The sequence below is a fragment of the Felis catus genome, chromosome B1, assembly GCF_018350175.1.
Source record: "Felis catus isolate Fca126 chromosome B1, F.catus_Fca126_mat1.0, whole genome shotgun sequence".
In the NCBI taxonomy this organism is placed as follows: domain Eukaryota; kingdom Metazoa; phylum Chordata; class Mammalia; order Carnivora; family Felidae; genus Felis; species Felis catus.
The window spans coordinates 141,472,719-141,495,627 of NC_058371.1; the positions used below are offsets into that span (position 1 = coordinate 141,472,719).

Below are 22,909 nucleotides of genomic sequence, written 5' to 3' on the forward strand. Positions count from 1 at the left end.
AGATATAGGAACTGGATATAGAATCTGTTAAGTATAGATAGGATGGATGGATAGATAGATAGATAAATCGACAGAAAAAGAAGAAACATGTATCAGAATTTCCATTGACAATAGATTATTTCCAGTCAATCCATGAGTAAAACAAATTGTAAAAGGACTTTTAAACATTTTTAAAAGATGAGAGTAACAAAAGTTATTTATTAATAATAATAACTTAGGGTACAATGGTGATTCATTAACCTGTGCCGTGAACTAATGTAAGTATACCACAGCAGATTTGAATAACAACACATATTGCTGAGAAACACAAAGGAAAACTTAAAAACAACATGGTAGAGTAGAAATTATATTCGGTCATGAGTCAGGGCCTAAAGTATTGTCATGGCTGCACCACTTGCTAGCTCTGTGTCTTTGAGCAAGTGACTAAACCCCTACAGGTCTGTTTCTTTGTCTATAAAATGAGAAAGTCTGACTAAATGAATTCCAAAGGACTCTTGTAGTTCTATCACTCCATAATCTATTTCATTACTTAAAATAAAGAACCCAAGTGCTCTATGATATACTCACATGATCCTGGAGTAGGAAATTTCTTATGGTTGGATCATTTGGTCCAACCTTCTCATTTTACACAGAAGGAAACTCCTTAGAGTTTCGCAGTCTTCAATTATGTCATTCTTTTTATTACTATCATTCACCAATTTTCTGATCACTCTTTCATACTCACTCACTAAAGACTTGGCTCCGAGGTCGCAATTTCTTTTCTACACTATGTCTAGATATAATTCTGGACAACTTCAATGTCCATGAAACTGGCATTCTATCCTTGTACATTCTTAACTACTTCAATTCAAACAATCCTCCTCTCCGCTTCACTTGAGTCCCCACATGGTCATGGTTGACTTGGGACCTATCTACACTCCAAATTATTCTATAACAGAAACCTTCAACTCTCTGAATCTGAACCTTCGGGACTTTATCTCTCTCTCACCCTCACTCCCACCATCTCACGTCTTTCAGCAGAATGACACTTTTTTCCCTCGAAGTCATTCAGCTCCCAAATGGCCTCATTTTCCTATTCATGTTAGCCTCAATGCCCAATCCTTACTGTATATTTATTCTTTCTCTCCATTGATATGGAAAAGCTTAATCCAGGATCTATTCCACAATTTGTCATTTCTGGCTAGTAAACATTGATGAGAAAATTATCCCATTATGCAGCTTGGTACCCGCACAGGTTCCTGATGTCCTGCTCCATGGGCCTTTAATATCACACACACATACTTTACCTCAACCTTGGTCAGTCCCTTTCTCTTCTCAGTGACAGCTCCTAACATCCACTCTCTTTCTGTTCCCAACCAAATCTCAAAATCTTCACAAAGTCAGATTAGATATGAACTACTTCAGTTTCCTGTTCCTTTTTTTACTTACAAATCTAACTATATCTGTATCTGTCCATGTCTCTTTCTTTCCAGTTTTAGAGAATGAGGTTGGCCTCCCTACCCCAACCTCTGGATCCCACACACTCTGCTTCCCAAAAACCACTCCTTCTAATTCATTCATTCTGTCTGTCTTCCCTACCCCATCTCTCATATCATCAGCTTCTCTCTCTCTTCTAGGTCACCACCCTTTTTCCTCCTTAGCATGATCATGTCTGTATCATGCTAATATCAAAAATGAAAACAAAAACAAAACCCTCTCCCTTCTCTTGTTTGGTCATTCTGCAAGTATTGACGAAGCGTCGTACACTGTGCTGTTCGATGGGCTGCAATCGTGAAGAAGACGTGGTTTTTGCTCTCAAGAAGCTAAGAGTCTGGAGGAGGAAGCAAACAAGTAAATAGGCATTTGCAGTCTACTTAAGAGCTATAAGAAAAGCAGCAACACAGGAAGGCTCAATGGTTAGGGATGAGAGGTTCAAAGAAGCTTCACAAATGACTGGTGTCTGCCTAATGCCCCATTTCTCTCCTTCTAGTCTCAGCAAAGCTCCCTGCAAGAGCAGCCTTTACTTGGCTTCCTTTCCCTACTTTCTATTCACTCAAACTTCTGTGATATAGCTTCCTCTCCCACCACTCCATTGACACCATCTTCAAGGTGGCCTGTGATCAACACTGTTGATACAAACTCCTTCTGGAAACTCTCTACTCTCCTGGCTATCATCATACTGCTCCCTTCTCTGGCCACTTCTTACCTCTTAGACCACGTCTCTTTAATCTTCCTAAGATCCCTCTCTTATGTTCACCTCCTTGTAAATGACTGTGCTCCCCAAATTGCATCCTTGATCTTACACTCTTTCTTCACAAAATCTCTTTATATGAGCTCATTAAATCTAAAGGTTTACACTACTGACTATGTGCTAATAATACCCACACAATATTTCCAACCTTGCCTTCTCCTCTAAGCTTTAGACTCATATATGGGCTCCCTTTTTGACATGCCCACCTGGCTTCTCCATGGACATTTCAAACTCAACGTTCCCTACAGTGAAATCATCATTTCCTCCCAGACAGAATGCTTGTCCTCATTATCACATATTTTCAATATCAGTCAGTGGCTCAAGCTAACAAATCATCAAACCATAAATATGGGAGTCATATCTCCTTTTCCTTTCCCTCACTCTTCTAACTTCATTTAGTTCTGCCTAGTTATCCCCTAAATGTTCTTGAACCTGCCCTTTCCTCTTGAGCCCTACACTACTGGTGCTCTGATTCAGGTGCTCATCCCTTCATCTAGATTATTCTCATGGCCTCTGAATTGATCTCCTCATTTCTAATATGCATTATCTTAGAAAAACCAAAGAGATCTTTCTTAAAAGTTGGAAATTATACCCACATGTCTGAAATCTTCATTAGTAATCTATTATCTTAAAAATAGAACCCCAAGCTCCATAGTACAGCATAGTACAAGGCTTTCCATAACCTCGAACTTACCAACTCTCTAGCCTTATCTCTCATTCATTCATCCAATTGGTCAAAAAATATTTATTGAGTGCCTACCATGTGTCAGGTGTTATTGTAGGTGCTGAGGATATACAGTGAATAAAAGAGACAGTAAACAAGAAGTATCAGTAAAATATATAGTATGTCAGATATTTGTGCCAAGAAGAAAAATAAAGCACGGAGGAGGAATAGGAAATGTGTGGTGGGGTAGAGATTTGCAATGTTTTTCAAGTTTTATTTATTTATTAATTTAAGAGAGAGAGGGAGTGGGGAAGGGAAAGAAGGACAGAAAATCCCAAGCAGGCTCCATGCTGTCAGCACAGAGCCCAGCATGGGGCCAAACTCACAAACCAAGAGATTATGACCTGAGCCAAAATCAAGATTTGGATGCTTAACCAACTGAGCCACTCAGGTGCCCCGAGATTTGCAATTTTAAATAGAATGACATTAGTGCAAGACTTAAAGGAGGTAAAGGAGGTAAAGAATCAAGTGATTGACATATATATATATATCCAGAGAATGAACAATTTCATCAGGAAAAGCAGTACAAAGGCCCAAATGGCGAAAGTGTGCCTGACATATCCAGGGACACCAAGCAGGCTTGGTGCCTGAAGCAGGGTAAGCAAGGAAGAAAACAGTAGATTAATTAAAGCGGTACAGTAGTACTTTACAGGACACTGTGAGCAGTTACTCTAAGTGAGAAAAGAAGCCATTGCAAGCCATTGGAGGAGTTTAAGGAGAGAACCAACACGATACGGCTTAATTTTTAATAGGATAACGCTGGTTGCTAAATCAAGATTACAGTGAAGAGGCAGATCCAGAAACAGTGAAACATGAGGCTAGAGTGAGAATACAGACAAAAAAATGATAATAGGTAGAACCAGAGCTAAGAGCAGGGAAATTACATTTGGGATCTACGGTTTTATGAAGAAAGCTGGGGAGTTGCTAATGCACTGGATGTGAGATGTAGGAGGTGGTGGGGAGGTCAAGGATGATGCTAAGTGTTCTGGCCTGAGCAACTGGGAGAAAGGAGTTGACATTTACTGAGATGAGAAAAATTAGAAAAGCAAATTGGGAAGGGACAACATCATGTTTGGTATAGAACAGAAGTCAGAAACTTATTTTCTGTAAAGGGCCAGATAATAAATATTTTAGCCTTTGAGGGCCACATTTGGTCTATGTCACAACTACACAACTTTGTCCTTGTGCTATAAAAGCAGCCATAGATAACACATAAACAAATGAGTATGCCTGTGTTTCAACAAAATTTTGTTTATGGACATTAAAATTTAAGTCCATATAATTTTTATACCATGAAATATTGTTGTTTATCTTTTACCAACCTTTTAAAAATGTAAAAAGTGTTCTTTTGTTATAGGTCATACAAAAACAAATGGCAGGCCAGATTTCATCTGCTGAGCCCTGGTACAGAACACATTTAATTTTCAGCAATATGATCAATATCTTCCAACATTTCATTCCAGGCTTCTTACAGGATACCACAGCTGTTCACGTGCAGCGGAAGAGGGTGTATCTTCATGGCCTTTATATGACCAGCTCAGATTCTGACATTAACATGCTAAGCAGCAAAGTAGAGATCTTTTAGGAGTATTGGCTCCATAAAATAGAAAGCCCCATATTTACAACAAAAGATTATTAAATTTACCAACACTGGATGTACACCCAGCTTCTCAGAAATAAACCCATGAAGGAATTGAGGGCTACGCTGAAAGGTAGAAAGAACCTTCCCTCCAACGTTAGAAACAAACAGAAACATATTAGCGCTAGATGGCATAAAGTCTCAAGATTCATTATTATGGGAGGGGGGGAGAGAAAGAGAAAAATAAACTGTACCTGTGAAATTGACAGAATGCTTTTTAAAGAAAAAAATTTAGTCTTCTCCACAAAGTTTCAAATGTTCAAATTTGAAGCTTAAGCTTTTTTTTAATAGATTCGCTTTAAAAAGAAAAGAGTCAGCACCTGGAAAAAATATTCTAACAGAATAGACGTGTCAGAAAAAAACTGAAAATTTTTAACAAAGGGGAAAGGAGGAAATATCTCTCATATACTTGGTCAACCAGGAGATTTCTCAAGTCAAAGGTCTTAGTGAGCTCAATGGCAGCACAATAATGTTGGTGGGAGAACAAATAGTATTTTTGGAAAATCATCTTCAAGAAGTCAATGATGACTTTCAGTCCATTCAATGGTTTATAAATGTTGTGGTGATTATCAACAGCTTTGGCACTAGTCAGCCCCAGGGAATTCTCTGGGCAGCAGATGATTAACTGCATAATCATGGTTAGGTTGCTTGAAATCTCCAGGCTTCATATCCTCATCTGTAAAGTGGGGATAAAGATACTTGCCTCACATGATATTAAATGGGATAACGTTTGTAAACCTTTCACTGAGTGCCTGGTCCAGAGTAAATTCTCAATAAACAGAAATTAAGATATTCTTAGATGTGATGTTAAAATTCTCTTCTGAATTTCGTAAGGCTTCCAGTTAGAGATTGGGATAGATGTCAGAAACAAACGACTGAAAAGATGCAGAAACCCTAACCTTCTCTGACTTCACCTGTTCATTTAGGATACAATTAGGATGACATACCTTTTCAAAGGCACACTGAGGGTTTCTGCAAACAGCAGGTTTGCAGATAACGATGTTGCCATGGCAACGGCAGTTCTGGCATGAATCAGGCTTCCAAGTTGTGGCATCCTGCAAGGAAGCATAAGCTTTCAGTTAAAAACTGATCAGTCAAGGTATGAGCACAGCGAAGCAGCACCATCAACAGCCCCACAGCCTAAACAATTAAAAAGCAACAGAAAGTCACAGGCACACACAGTGCTTGCTGGGCACTGATTAAACCCCGAGAGGCAATAAAAGCAGTATAATCCATTTCACCACAGTCAGCCCACGTAGCCAAAAACAAGGGCATGCGGCAGAGAGCTGTCGATACCCAGAGTAAAAAACATCGATTGGCCTGAAACCTCAGGAGGACACGCTGCTCCCTGACTTGAAGTTTCTCTTTGTTGTTAACTAACAGAAACCATCGGAGCATGTTTAAAGGAAAATGACACTTGGACTGGGAGTAACCAGCATCCTAAAAGCAGGATTTGCCAGTAGATAATATCAGCACCTTAGACTTCACTTTCTGTCTCTTGCATACTGCATATTCTAATGCTCACAGCACAAGGACCTGGGTAAGTAGTTCAGTATTTTTGAAGCAGATCAACCAACATATTGAGTAACTATTGTATGCCCAGATGTACACTAAACATACTGGGGTACAAAAGAAGCATGCATATGAGCACAATCCATAAGATTCTCACAAATTATTATGGATTATGAACATGAGGGCCTTTGACTTGAACCGGGATGAGCTGGGACTTCCCCACAAAAAAGCGGAGACCAAGTAGGATAGTTAATGTTACACGTCAACTTGGTTAGGCTGTGGTGTCTTGTTTGGTCAGACACCGCCTACATGTTGCTAAGATATTCTGTAGATGTAATTAACATTTATACTCAGTTGATTCAGTAAAGGAGATTACCTTCAATAACATGATAAGCCTCATCCAATCAGTTGAAGGTCTTTAGAGCAAAAATTGACGTTTCTTGGAGAGGAAGGAATTCAACCTCAACAGTAAAACATGGAATTCTGCCTGAGTTTCCAGGCTACCAGTCTGCCCTACAAATTTCAAAATTTCAGACTCGTGACTGCAACTTCAAATCTTGCCTTAATTTCCAGCCTTCTGGCCTGCCCTACAGATTTTGGACTTGTCAGTCCTCACAACTGCATGAGCCAATTCCATGGAAAAAAAAACCCAAACCCATATATATATATTTAAAGATACACATATGTCTCCTTTTGGCTCTGTTTCTCTGGAAGACCATGTCTGCCATACCAGTGCTAGTACAGATTTACATGGAGGTGCACAACATTCCCAAGCACAAATGAGGTCATTCTTTCACACCGAGAAATGGTCTTAGAAAATGTGCTTCAAACCCAAAGTCATTTAAGAAACACAAAATATATCTGAGGTAAGGTAACATTCCCAGTGGCTAATTCACAAAAACTGTGAGCCAAAGCAAATGAGTACTAGAACCTGATTTGGAATACCTCTGAATTTCTTTCTTTGTTTTTTTTTTTTTATTGTTATAGCACATGCCTCTGAAATTGACAATACTGTGCCAACCACAGTCTCCTCTTAAGCGAAAGAGCAATGACAAGTAGGCAAGGAAAAACCGGTTTCATTCCCTGTAATGTAAACGATGCAATATATGTCCCTTGCTGATTTCGAGAATGCAATATCAGTTTCAAGGTATAGATTAAATAAAAATGACAACTTCACAAAGCCAATGGCCACCATTTATTGGCTATTATCTTATGCTGACTTATGCATGACTTTGGGAGCAAGAAGCACTGATAGAGGAGGCATTTGTGGTACTGGAGGTGGGTGGCCTAGTTTGCTTTTCTGACCTCTGCCATCATTCTAGAGGGCTGGGCCCAGCAGAGAGGGAAGTAAGTGCACACTTCTCTGAAAAGCACTGACATGTGTGACAACTCTGTAGTGCTGGCACTATTATTAGGACTATTCCCACTTTACGAATGAGGAAACAAGACATGAGAGGTTGAGTAATTTGCTCAAATTCACAAAACTCTAAGAGATCTAAATACTCAGGGTCAGGAGCCAAGCTGCCTGGATTTGAATCCTGGTGTCACCATTCACAACAGTGAGTCTGTCATTGGGCCGCCTGGGTGGCTCAGTTGGTTCACCCACTGACTCTTGATTTTGGCTCAGGTCAAGGTCTCAAAGTTTGTGAATTCGAGCCCCATATCAGGCTCTGTGCTGATGGCATGGAGCTTGCTTGGGGTTCTCTCTCTCTCTCTCTCTCTCTCTCTCTCAATCTCTCTCTCTCTCTCTCTCAAAATAAATAAATAAACATTAAAAAACCAAAAAGAACAGTGAGTCTGTTATCAAGTTAAGGTGTCTGTGCCTAGAATTTCTTATCTGTAAAGTAGTAATGATAAAGTACTTAACTCATAGGTTGTTGAAAGGATCAAATGGGATGATGTATTTAAAGAGATCTGAACAGTGCCTAGAATTTACTGAGGGCCTATTAAATGTAATATATTTTTAATCCAAATGCTTCCTAAGATGTCATGATCATTTAGCAAACATCTCCTAAACATTTTCTTTTCTCAGAGTGAAAACAGTCCCATAAGTACCTGACTTCCCCATCTTCCCACATCAGGCCACACAGGTAAAGCAGAGTGAAATTATTATTTAATTAGGACCCTAGGACTAAAAGGATTCAGGACATTGCAGGAGAAGGGAAAAATGAATCCACACATTGATTTTCAAGACTACTTAGGAAATTGGAAAAGTCCCTGTGTCGCTGAGCTGACATAACCAGGAATCCATGTCTTCCTTTCATGCAGATATGGGATGGCATTACCACCTCCATGGACTCCCTTCAGCTCAGTACGGCTCTAAGGCACAGTCACCTTCACTCTCTCTAGGCCTGGCATTCTTACGCCAGGGGTCAACTTCTTCTCTGCATGTCAATTATTGTCTCAGAGGCCCCAGACTCCGAAACAGTCCATTATACTTGTTAGCAGCTCTCAGTCACTGCAGTTGGCTTACTGAACTTTAAGTAGGATCCTCTAAAAACATGGAATCATATTTTACTTTCACTCATAGAAGCATAATTTGTTCCTTATGTTAATTCAAAGTTAAATTTATCTGGGCCCAAGAGGCCTTCCTGAATGTGTTTATGAATCTGTCTTCCTATCAGACTATCACTCTTTAAAGAAGGAGATCTTGGGGCGCCTGGGTGGCGCAGTCGGTTAAGCGTCCGACTTCAGCCAGGTCACGATCTCGCGGTCCGGGAGTTCGAGCCCCGCGTCGGGCTCTGGGCTGATGGCTCAGAGCCTGGAGCCTGTTTCCGATTCTGTGTCTCCCTCTCTCTCTCTGCCCCTCGCCCGTTCATGCTCTGTCTCTCTCTGTCCCAAAAATAAATAAAACGTTGAAAAAAAAATTAAAAAAAAAAAAAAAGGAGATCTTATTTTATTCCTCTATATATCCCCTTCACCAAGCATGGTTCCCGAGTGCTGGATGAATTAGTTAATGAACAATCCTGAGTACTTGCTAACCCTCAAGAAAGCATCTCTCCCTGAAAATTGAGATATCCCAGTTAGAATGCAAGATCTTGATAAAACAATGTTTAAGTGACAGCACTACAAAATCCCCATAATGTTGATGGCTATTACTTCACTGGAATCAAACCATGTTTGAAAAAATTTTTCTTTATCTGGCCATCGGACTTATCAAAAACTTCCTTATATTGATGTCCTAATAGAGTAAGTAATTTATGGCTAATTTAAAATAAAATGAGCACTTTACCAATGCCTGGATAGATAGCCATATATTTTTCAGGTCTAAAACTTTACGAATCAATTTCTACGGTTCCATAAAATTGCTTTATGAAGGTAGGGATAGGAGAGTTCCTCAATAGCTAAAACTTTGGATAAAGCTATAAAGTCCAAAGAAATAACATTGTAAAGTAAGTTTTACAGATTTTCCATGTTACTGTTGCAATTCTGTTGCTTTATAATCCTTTCTTGCAATCTAACACACTCTGCAAAAGAAGTCTTAAAATAGTTTTTCCCTAGAATATAGATTAAGGTATTATTTATGACAAACCTAAAAAGCAATCGAAATATAATCTGTTAATCAGTTTATAATATTTTAATAATATATGATTCAAATTCTCTTATAGATAATACGGTGTCTCCATCTACAAATATCTTAAAGTGATAGCCAGGTAATTCAAGAAAAATAAATTATTTCACTTGGTTAAGTATTTATTGAACATTTGATTCATGCTAAACATATACAGTGAATATATCCCTCATCAGTACTAAAATTTCTGGGGGGAAATTATTTACAGTATTCTGTAAGAGAAGTTATATCAACTGTCAACATAAATTTTCTTCAATTTGAATAGTATAATAACCCTATTTTAATTATTAATTTGTCTCATTTTAAATTCCCTTGGTTTCTTAGACCAAAAATGAGAAAAAAGAAATAAAGCTCACCCAAAGCTGTGCTTTCAAGTTACAAAATAATATGTAGAATATAATGTCATTTTTATAATAAAAATATACTTATGTGCATGGAAACAAAATATGGAATTATATAAGGTAGTAAGTGAAGGATGGTCATTCTCCAGTATGGACTGTAGGTAACTTTTTGGGTTTTTTCCCCTTTATCCTATCTACAGTTTCTATTCTTTTCAGTAACAAAAATATATAATTTATGTGATTTTTTTAGCATATTAAAATTTTCTAGAAAAGCTTGACCAGTATAATAGGCATGTATATTTCCCATTTATTCAATAAAATATTTCTTTAAATAAAATAGTTTCACAAAAACCTCAGCTTCTCAAAGCCATCTTTAGGTGACTCAATGCTGGGATACAGAGCTGATGAGAAACTCTCAGGTGGGGAGACATGGACCAGGACCCCTGGCTTCTCTGGGTGGTAGGATAGCTATAGGCGGCTTGGGCATCAGGTCCCTATACACTCATATTCTGGAAGAAGGTACAACACTCTCGCTATTATGAGTTTCTTTTCCTATTTTGATAAATCTTCTTGGCATCAAGAATTACTGATTCTTCTGTCCTTATGTTTAGCCCTTGGGAGACCCAAAGCTTCCTTGAGTCAAATGGGAAGACCTAGCTGGAGATTGCATGGTGAGGGTACAAGTTTGGGACTGACAAATGAAAGCTGTTGGAATCACATTGGAGGAAGTGGGTGCTAACAGTCTCTCCAAGAACCTTTTGGGGAACAAGATAGCTTGTAACTTGGAGCAAACCAGGCTCCAAAGTGGGGATCTTGAATGAAGATGGTTCAGGATAGGATTGTCATAACTTGATGGCACCAGATCATGCTTTTCTCCTCCTTAAAAAGTTCAAGTGGTAACTTATTTCTCTCCCTGATTTCATTTTCTACCCTCTCTCTGAAACCTTTTTTACCTGGCTCTAGCTATACTGGTTTTCTTTGCTATTCCTGAAACTACCAAGTATGTTCCCAGCTCAGGGCCTTAGAATGTGCCACTCTCTCTGTTTGGGGTGCTCTTTCCCCCCAAACATCACCATGACTTATTCTTTCATTTCATTCAAGTGGCTGCTCAAATACCACCTCCTCAGATAGTATATTGCACCTATCCATTCCTTTACTTGGTTTTCTTCCTCGTAGTCACCACTTAACATCATATTATACAGTTGTTTACTAATGGTCTTTCCTTTTCCCACTAGAACATAACCCTAAAAGATCAGGAATTTTGTTTTTTTTGTTCACTTCTGTGTCCCTAATGTCTAGAACAGTATCTGCACATAGTAGATGAAACTTACATGATCTTTTAAAATCACCTTTAAAATATAAGGTAGAAGAACAACAACAACAAATATGTTGTATTCCTTTTTCTGCCAACCATAGGTAAATAGGATCTGGGCATTGAACTGGCATGTGGGAGGTGGAGTTAAATCAAACTACCTATCACATATTTAACAGGGAGCCATTTATCTAAACTTCTTGAGTTATTCCCAAACCTTCTTGCACTCAGTAAGATTTTTAAAAATTAATTGTGTTTCCTACTTGTCCTTCAACTCAAGAGAAGGCCACAATATTCAACTGGGTCTCATATCTTCATTTCTGGAGGTTTATTTTCTGACAAGTCTAGTTTTCAGAAAAGATAATCCATAAAAAAAGTTTCGTTGACCCAGCTCCAGTTCAGGCACGGAAATAATGTTCTTGTTTGTCAAGGAACCATAAAGAAACGAATCAATAACTTTCATAAGGTTATTTTAGAGTTCAATTCTTCTCCCCAAGTGCCCTTCCTCAGACAGCTTAGATAAACAATACCTTTTTCATTCAGTCTCATTTTAAAGTTCATGTAAAGCTCCTTATCCAGCCTCAAATAAAAAGAAGCAGAAGACACATATTGTTAAGGAAAGATAGGAGTCCTTATCTTTACATTAAATTCTCTTCTTTCAGGAGGAGCAAATGCCAAATGAGAGAGAAAATGGCAGACCACTTCCTGTCTGAGACCTATTTCAAAAGCTTGCTTCATATAAGGCCCCCGTATGGAGTTTGTTGTTTTCCACACCAAGGACCTAAGTAGTTTCCCATTACTGCATCCTGGAGAGACTAGCTTGTACCTGATGTCTTCCTCCAGCTGTCTTAAAATGATAAACTCAAAGGCACCAGCTATAAGAAAATCAGTTTGGATACAGAAACAACAGCATGAATCACAGATGAAAAGACAGCTGCTACACATAACTGAAAATGTCTTTGTTCAACTGGCTGACAAGAGTCACTGAACAGCATGCCAAGTTAACATCAAGTTCCTGTACATATGTTTCCTTAGGGTAGTGTGGTAGCACAGGCAGGGGCAGGGGAAGGAAAGGGAACAAGTTCCTGCCATGTGCCAGTATTTCCGTGAGTCCCCCATACACACGCTAGCCTATTGGTCCTCCCAGCAACTTGTGAACAAAGTATCACTACCATATATTTTATAAAGGAGGGAATAGGGTGTCAAAAGACTGAAGGAATTGTCCACAGCACATAAGTCATGAATAGATCTGGATTCAAACCCACCCTTTTCTTCCATGCTCTACTATTGTCATATAATATCAATAACAATAGAATGCCTTCTATTGTATAGCAGTCTTACCAGTTCAAATCACACTTACTTCCATCTCTCACTCTACAAGCCAAAATGAGGCACAACAGGGCAGTGCTGCAAATCTTCAGAGGAAAGGACTGTGGGGTTAAGTGACTTATCTGCCTAAAATATTCCCCATGCCTGCAAAGCATACTCCTACCCCCTTTTAATCTAACTTCCATCATCATGTCCTCCAGGTCTCAGTTGAAATATTACTTCCTCAGGGAGGACCTCCCTGCCTCCTTGACTAAGGTAATATTTCCCTGCCCCATGTTCCCAAAACTTCCCCTACTTTCACAATGCAAGACTTATTCCTCCCAGGTCTGTTTTGCCCAGAAAAGAAGGAGAAAAGTGGCACTTTCTGGATTCCAGACTCTGAGACACATTCAGATCTTTTATATTTCTCCCTAAAATATTGTGAGATAGATATCATCATCCCCACTTTACAGATGAGGAAACCAAGGTTCATAGGAGTTAGGTAATATTACCAAAGCTTATAAGTGATGGTACCTATATTTGAACCAGTGTCTATTAGATTCTGAAGCTTTTATTTTTCCAACCATACCCACTTCTGTACCCACAGCCTTGGTCTGTGAACACAAGGTCATACACCACGTTAACTCAAGCAGCAATATCAGGATAGTAGAGTGGGTAAACGTGGGTTCAAATACCAACTCAGTTGCTCCCTAGCTGTGGGATCTTGGGACAAATCTCTTAGCTTTTCTGAGTGTCCGTTTCCTAACATATAATACAGATAAGACAGAACCAAAAGAGTGATAGTAAAGATAAAATAAATTAATATACTTTTTTTAAAGTTTATTTATTTATTTTGAGAGAGAGAGAGAGAGAGAGAGAGAGAGAGAGAGAGAGAGAGAGAGTTGGGGGTGGGGCAGAGAGAGAAGAAAAGAGAGAATCCCAAAGCAGACTTTGTGTTGTCAGCTCAGAGCCTGACATGGGGATTGATCCCATGAACCATGAGATAATGACCTGAGCCGAAATCAAGAGTCAGACACTTAACTGACTGAGCCACCAAGGTGCCCCTAAATTAATATACATGTTAGCACAGTGACTGATACATAGGAAGCACTTAGTAAATGTTAGATATGAGTTTGGTCACCTGTCACAACCTTAACCAGTTGATGATGGTATTTTCTGCTACAGAGAGTAGTTGTAACATTTAGAGCTTGAGAAAATCCTCCTGGAATCTCCAGTTTCCAAGATAAGGAGGAGTTAACTTTCCCATAGCTTAAATGTTTACAAAATATTCCACTAGAGAGTGCTGTGGAAACTACACTCCTAGAAGAGTACACCAAAAAAAAAAAAAAAAAGAATCTCTTCAAAATGTAGAATAAAATTAAATGCCCAGTAAATGTACTTCATATTCCAAATTCTGAAGCAATGGAAACACAGGCTTAGCTCTGTAACTCTTCTATTTTTTGCACACAGCTTTCTATTTATTCTAACACAATTCTGTTACAGTGAAAGGACAACCCAAGAACATCCAATGACAAAATAACCCTCATAAATTTCTAGAGATGTTACCTGCAGAAAAAGTTCTATAATGAATAAAAAGTCTGCCTCATATTTCCACTTTAAGTAAGTCAGATACTAGGGAGACCCTGGTATAGCTTAAGCTTATAATCACATTTTTCCCTCTAACAATTCAGCTCTTACACATTTCATTTCACACTCCTAAGGAAAATGAAAGAAACAAATAAGCATTCAAAATATTTGCACATGAAATTAAATTACTGCTATTCCATTATATCTCGTATTAATATTATTTATTTTGTCTTCCTCTCCCACTAGATCATTATCATTTGTTTTATCATTTGTTGTTCATTTGTCTCCCTCCCTTCCCAAGAGTAGAGACAATTTCTTTATATATATATAGCTTTGTGTTCCCATAGTGACTAAAACATAATAGGCACTTACAATGTTTTTGACTGAGTTAATGGATGGATGGATGAATGGATGGATGGATGGACATTCTCATATTTGGATAATCACTAGCCATTTTGTGATGTAATTGCTGAAAAGCCAAATATATAGACAATAGCACTTCACTCCCCATGCTGCCCAATAAAAGTCTTGTTCCTGCAATGGCCATTTTCAATATGCACTATCTGAAATCCTGCCTTCTAGACTTAGGTCTCAGTCCAGACCTTTACTCTGAAATGGCCCCTCTATTTCTGACTGAATGCCAGGCTCACCTGCCTGATACTGCCATGTTCCAGCATGCCAACACTGCACGTATCATTTGAAGTTCTGCTGCATGTCCTCAACCCCTCTTTTTTCCTGTAGCCAGGCTCTTAGCAGTTGACCTAGTTAAATTGGCCATCCAATAAATGGCTGGGAGCTGTACTGACACTCACATTCAACCAGGAAAAGCCACATCCTAATATGCCTGTTTTCAGCCCTGAACAAGGCCCTGACTCAAAGACTTCATTACCGGCAACCTCACTATTTAATGTAAAGCAAGCTATTAAACAGGGTCTACGCTGCCCTAAGAGGCATTTGAAAATTTGTTTTGAAGACTGAAGGTTGGGGTGCTACTGGCATTTAATGGATACGGATCATAAATTCTAGATTTCATGTCATGCAAGACACTCTTGCACAAAGAAAAACTGTCCCATTTCCAGATGACATTTGAATATCCTTCCAAACATTCATGTCAGTGAAAAATCTGTTTATAATTACCTGGTTATTATCCTAACTCTGTTTCACATATAAACACAAAAAAACTTATTGAGTGGTAATAATATGTACCGAATTATCCAAAAACTTAACTATCATGTAACTCAAGGGAAGACTGTACTGTATTTTGTTTAGAACTTTATGAAAATAACAGAAGACAAAAAAAATTGTATTGGAAATTTTTTAGAAACTATGAATGTTTTATCAGATAACCAGTATCCCCAACCATAATTAATTGGAAATTCAAGGACAGGAAAATACAAACAAATGAGATTAATTTTTTTAACTGCATGCTGAACATAACTTAAAAGAATATTAGTTAAGTGAGGAGATAGCTCATTAGAAAATATCCAAACTGAGGGACAAAAAACAAAAAGTATTAGAAAAGAGCATGGGAGACACATGGAACATACTGTAAGGTTTAATATATAGGCATGTGAGGAAGAGATGACAGAAAATGGGCAAAAATAAATTTTTGAAAAAATAACAGCCAAAAAATTTCCAAAACAAAGAAAAACATTAAGATTCAAGAAGTGATAAGACTATCAAGCAGAATAAATATAAAGAAAATAATACCTTAAGCACATTGGAGTAAGACTACTGAAAACTAACAGTAAAGAATAAAATCTGTTTTTCCTCTCTATTCCTCCCCACATCCCCAGCCCCTAGCAACCAATTTCTATTTTCTGTTATAGGAGTCTATTTTTTTTTTACTTTTTATTTTCATCATTTTTCAAAGTTTTATTTATTTAAGTAATCTCCACACCCAGCATGAGACTTGAATTCACAATTCCAAGATCGAGTTACATGTTCTTTTGATTGAGCCAGCCAAGTGGCTCTTGACTTTTTTTTTTTTTTTTTTGACATTCCATCTATAAGTGATATCATATTGTATTTGTCTTTCTCAGTCTGGCTTATTTCACTTAGCATGATGCCCTCCAAGTTCATCTGTGTTGTCACAAATGATAGGATTTCCCTGTTTTTAAGGCTGAATAATATTCCTGTGTATGTGTGTGTTTCACATTTTTTTTATCCATTCATCCACTGACTGTCACTTACGTTGTTTCCACAGAGAAAAATCTTAAAGTCTATAGAGGGGTGGAGAATTATCTTCAAAGATGAACACTAAACCTGATAGTCAACTTCTCCACAAAAAAAATGATGGAAGTCAGAAAAAAAATCTTTGAAGTGATAAATAAAAACAATAATCAATTTAGGATTCTATACCCAGCAAAAATAGCCTTCAAAAAATAAAAGTGAAATAAAAACATTTTAAATTAATAAAACTTATGAGAATTTGTCACCTGCAGACCCAAACATAAAAAAGTAAAGGAAGTTCTTCAGGAAAACAGAACATTATTATAGATGGAAACACAGTATTGTAGGAAGAAACTGAGAGTAATGGAAAGGGCAAATGTGTGGGTAAATATTAAAAATAACTGCGTTAAACAAAAATAATATTTTGTGGAATTTAAAATGCAGGTAATATAAAATGGATGACAATAACATCTAAGACTGCAGAAAAGTAAATAAGTTTAAAGTGTTTCAAGGTCCTAGTACTAGTTGGGAAGAGATAAATAATTAATACATGTAATCTCTAGGATTACCACTAAAAGAAATAGTAAAAGCATGTATAACTAAAGAAGCTAACATATGGGGAAATGAATTTTTTGTATTGATCCAAAAGAAGAAAAGAGAAAAAAGAAACACAAAACAGGAGAACAAACAGAAAACAAATAGTAAGATAGTAAATATAAACCTTCAAATATCAGTAATTATGAAAATGAAAATTAAAAGATTGTCAGACTGGATAAAAACAGTGAAATGGATCCAATAACATTGAGAGCCATTCTTGCAAAGTACCAGTTGAACATCTCAAAGATAAAAAACCCAATTTGTATATGTATATAAGTATATACATATTTGTACACATAATTTGTATATGTATATAAGTATATTCATATTTGTATACATTTATACCTCTGCCCCATCCAAGATGGAATTTCAGAGACTAAATTCTTCAACCATTCAAGTCACCAAGAATTTGAGGATCTGTCACTGTGCTAAGCAACTGGGAATTACAAAAAAATATAAACTGGATACTGAAGAATACAACCCTGTTCCTTACATATGCACTTGAACTTGAAATACAGTAGAAGAAGCAAGATTTTGAAAATAATTAGGGAACAAAGGAAAAGAATAATTGAAGAGAGAACCTAGTATGGAAAAAGAGCACTGGACTAGGAGTTAGAACCTGCCTTCAGCAAGCTGGGCACACTAGACAAGATTCTTCCTCCATAAATTCAGAGGCTAGAGCTCAGTGTCCATAATCTAGAAATGAATTCTGGAGTCATACATCTGGGGGGTAGAATCTAGCTCCTTGACTTAATAGTTACAGAACCTTAAACAAGATAATTTCCTGACTAAGCTTCAGTTTCCTTTTATATAAAAAAAATATAAAGATAATAAAACCTACTCAAGAGGAATATTAGGAGGCTAAATTACATAACACATTTTAGATTCCTCAGCACAGTGCTCTGGGTAGAGCAGAGGCTTCCAGTTCTCTATCCTTAGACCCTTCCTGTACTCCAAATAAATCTCTGTATGACCTCTGTTTGTCAGAGGGATCATCACTGTACATCTTTGTACAGAAGTCATAAAGCAGTTCATCATCTGCTTGATTTTTTTCTCATGTGTGCATTTCATGACCATGTTCATCAATATACAACCACTCCTGATATGCAAGTTACAAAGCTTACTTTTCAAAATAAGATACCATATAGATAATGCATTTTTTTTAATCAAACACTCAACTTTCCAACCCCATTTTATAATGTCCATTTTAAAATGTCTTTACACAAGTTATATGTCCATGCAATACTCATGGCTACTTTTTACTAAGCAACTATTATATACATAAATTACATATGTATGTGTCTTATATATGCATATATGTGTATATTACAGGTGTATATACATGCATATGTACACCTATAATATTCATATCACACACAAATATGTATTTACATGTGACATTTAATCCTTGCAAAAACCTTGTGAATTACTTAATTATTGCTTCTGTTTTCCAAAAAAAAAAAAAAAAAAAAAAAGAAAAGAAAAGAAACCAAAGCTTAAAAAAAAAAAAATTGGTGACTTATCATATAACTGGGAAAGCCAGAATTTGAAGGCAGGGCTGCTTAGTATCAAGAACTATGCTCTTTCAACTAAAAGATGATAGTTCTGGAGAGGACAGCTCTCAACAGGTTTCTGTATAACTGATCAACTGACCTAATTGACTTTGGCTGCTGTCACCACCTCCACCCCACCACAGTGCAACTGGCAAGGATTTCTGCACAGGAAGGAATCTGGGACCAACAAGGGTAACCAGCTCTGCCTCAGCAACCTTACTCTCAATATCTTACTCAAGATCTTAAACTTCGAAGGAAACAAAAACAGCTTCTCCTCTAGAAATGTTTGAGGAAGCTTTCTATAACGCCACATGGCATAATAAAGTAATAATGATATGGTAACAAAACTGTACCAGACAACACTGCTCAAATCAACCTTCTTAATCTTGGCAAACGAGAAGAGTACAATAATTACATAGCTGCTGCTATTTCCATGTCCTGGGTGAGTAGTGGAAAGTCTTCCAAAGTTCTAAGTCAGAGATGGTAGACAGGTTTTCTCACAGATGCCAGCTCTACAAAAAAAACACTTAAAATGCTGTGTTGAGGAGGATTCTGAAGCTCTGTCCAAGTAGGGTAAGTGGAAAAACTACTATTGCATGCCACAGGCTCAGGGTTAAATAGTGGGGAGGAGCAGAAGTTACCCATGCCATATGATCCCACATGCTACAGCCCACACAGTCTACCCTAAAATATTGTTCACCATTGTCACTCGATTCAGGAATTAAAATGGGAAAAGAAAAAAAAAAGGAAAAAAAAAAAGCAAGCAAGCTCGGTTTGGCCAAAACCACTGATATGATTAACTTTAATGCCAAACTAATCAACCACATTCTACTTTTCTTATTTTTCCATTAAGCTATTCAACTCTTTCCAGACATGTAAACCTTTCCTCATTCATAACCAGTTTACAAATGGGCTTCTGTTCTGCATCAGCTACTGTTCCCAAGAACACTCTGGCACAGGCCACGACTGGCATATGGGGTTAGCATCTTCACCTCTGGGAACATGGATTCCACCCCCATCCCAAACCAAGAGGAAATTAACTGCCAGTTCTGATGGGAATGACATATTGACTAAGTACTTAGACCAAGCAATCCACTCCTGCAGTCAGCAAAATACACAGTGGTTGTATTCTCTAACAACATAAGAATGCTTGATTAGATTTGCCTCAAACCTCACTGTTTGCCAGGAAGCCACTGAAGAGAAGCAGGGATCAGGTGTCTCCAAGGAAGACCCTCCCAGGGTTCACTGTGAAATCCAGAGGCAGAACCCAGAGCAATTACACTTCTGGTACAATTACCAGCATCACCCACTCCCTGCCAACTGAGGAGACTTGGCAGCTGAATAATACAGCTTTCATTTTACATTTCCACTCCAATTAGCTGACAGTACCAGTCAATTGGCTGCATCAAACAAAAAGCAAGAGAAGTTGAAAGACCTCTGTGTGGTTTACAGAGCTGTGCCTTAGAGAACAATGAAGAGATGAAAGGGACTGAAAAGAGAATTAGGGGACCCACCGCAACAAAAGGGCCAGCTGCAAACAACCCACAGGTGGGACGCATGGTTCAAGTGGTGCACCGGAGATATTTAAGCTTAACACTCATCCCACCTACTGTCTGTTCTACTAATGGCAAGAGAATTCAATCACTGCCCCTGTAAGGTCTGGTTGGGACTTAATAACATTGCACAGTATATATACATACAACAAAAGCACACATACTCCTGAGAACTAGCCTCTCCCGTCCTACCACACAGTCCACATTTAAGAGAAATTACTGAAATGAATGCAAAGTCCCGCTAGTGCTCAGGGGCTGTGAAAGGAATAGAAGACAATGAGTTTCAGGGTGGGTGGTAAGGGTTCACAGTCTCACCGATGAAATGCACACAGGAAACAAGGAACCATACAGTGGACAGCAGGGACAATGGGAGGGTGCAGCAGTGACTTTGAGTAACTGAACCATTAGAATGTGCTGACCAGTGCCAGGATCCTAGGTGGATCCCACAGAGGGGTTCTAATAGATTCCACTGGAGTTCTCTGAAGTTCTGGCTGGAAAACTGCAGTAACTCTTCCAGAGCTGAACAGAATCAACCAGGGCCTCACGCCCAGTAATAGTCCACACTGAACCCGGCAAGTTTCCACATGCTGCCCCGTTCTCCTATATTCTTCCAGAGCTTAGAGGAGCCTAATCACAGCCCTTGTAAACAGCCTGGGAGAGTTCTGTCTGGTCACATTGTGGACAAACCTAAAATTCCCAGTGCCCTTGGGGAAATGGTTCTTTAAAAGACAGAACATTATAATTTGTTTCTTGGGCTTCATCCAAAATACACTATTTCAGCCTTTATCCATTTGGGGCCCTGTGATTGACATTTAATATGGACTGAAGGGGTTTTGTGATCTTGTCCCAAAGCTGAATGTCAACTGTGGGAAAGAGGAAGCATTCACTTGCAAATCAGGGTTTGCCACCCTCTTCTTGGTAGCTTAGGGTCTCGCAACTCGGTAGAACGACACGTCCTTGAAGCCCATGTTCAATGTAGGCTGAGTGGTTCAACCCAGACACTATTCTAAAGGTGAGAAGACCTAAGCCAGGCAAATGTAAAGAATGAGAATGAGTAAGAACAACTGTTACAAAGTCATTAAATAGCATGTTATTTAGCTGATCCACCTAAGTAAAGACAGAACATATGCAAATTTTTAAGGTTTCTAATACATATACAAAAATACCCTCAGGTAATTTTACTTCAAATATCAATTAAACAGCCCAGAAGTTGTTTACTATCACATTAACTTTGTGTACATACAAGGATTTGTTGCAAAGAAGGCAAAAAAAAGTCTTAAAACACCACTAGAGACCACTAAAAAAAAATGGCATTTTTAATCTTTATGATAAATTTTATATTCCCACCTTTTTTTGGTTTAAAAAGTAGATAGCTGGTCACATATTATTTTTTATAATAAACATGTGCTAATTCCTTTTAAAAAAAAAGAAAAAGAAAAAAGTGTTACTAGTATTCTTGAAACTTCTGAAAGTTTGCATACCTGCCAAGTTGAGATAAGCTCCCAAATAAAATGACTGGTAAAAGAGGAAGCAAGTAAAATTAATGGATGCATTTTCGATGCTGAGTTTGATAAGTTCTTTATAGATTTTGGGTACTAACTCAACACCCAAAAAACAAATAATCCAGTGAAGAAATAGGCCAAAGACATGAATAGACACTTCTCCAAAGAAGACATCCAGATGGCCAACTGACACATGAAAAAATGCTCAACATCACTCATCATCAGGGAAATACAAATCAAAACCACAATGAGATACCACCTCACACCTGTCAGAAAGGCGAACATTAACAACTCAGGCAACAACAGATGTTGGCGAGGATGCGGAGAGAGAGGATCTCTTTTGCATTGCTGGTAGGAATGCAAACTGGTGCAGCCACTCTGGAAAACAGTATGCAGGTTCCTCAAAAAATTAAAAATAGATCTACCCTACAACCCAGCAATTGCACTACTAAGTATTTATCCAAGGGATACAGGTATGCCGTTTGGAAGGGGCACATGCACCCCCATGTTTATAGCAGCACTATCAACAATAGCCAAAGTATGGAAAGAGCCCAAATGCCCATCAATGGATGAATGGATAAAGAAGATGTGGTATATATATACAATGGACTATTACTCAGCAATCAAAAAGAATGAAATCTTGCCATTTGCAACTACATGGATGGAACTAGAGGGTATTATGCTAAGCGAAATTAGTCAGAGAAAGACAAAAATCATATGACTTCACTCATATGAGGACTTTAAGATGCAAAACTGATGAACATAAGGGAAGAGAAGCAAAAGTAATATAAAAACAGGGAAGGGAACAAAACATAAGAGACTCTTAAATATGGAGAACAAACAGAGGGTTACTGGAAGGATTGTGGGAGGGGGGGATGGGCTAAATGGGTAAGGTGCATTAAGGAATCTACTCCTGAAATCATTGTTGCACTATATGCTAACTAACTTGGATGTAAATTTAAAAAATTAATTTAAAAAAATTTTTAACAAATCAATGAATGGATTAATCCCATACCTCTGGATTAGATGACCTCTGGATTAGATGATTTCCTGTCTGACCGGTCTCTGAGGTCTTATGGCTCTGACTCTTCCCTTAATTCAATTAGACCACACTGAACATGAGAAATATGCTAAAAATTTTCTCCATTTGGCTCCTGAAAAAAATATCTTGTCCACAATACAGGAAAATCACCACTACAGTTAACAACAGGATCGTAGCTATATACATAGTAAAAAATGTATTTCTTTCTTCTTTTTTAAAAATGTTTATTTATTTATTTTGAGAGACAGAGAGCATGAGTGGGGGAG

General features: G+C 38.0%; 1 protein-coding gene across 2 annotated transcripts in view; it reads right to left on the reverse strand.

Moving 5' to 3' along the window:
- The window catches only part of FRAS1 (Fraser extracellular matrix complex subunit 1), a 426,958-nt gene that overhangs the window by 266,402 nt on the left and 137,647 nt on the right, over positions 1-22,909 (reverse strand). For both annotated transcript variants that reach the window (XM_045056179.1, XM_023253019.2), the window contains exon 3: positions 5,541-5,648. In XM_045056179.1, coding sequence (XP_044912114.1) covers positions 5,541-5,648 — 108 coding nt within the window. The remainder of the gene's footprint in view (positions 1-5,540; positions 5,649-22,909) is intronic.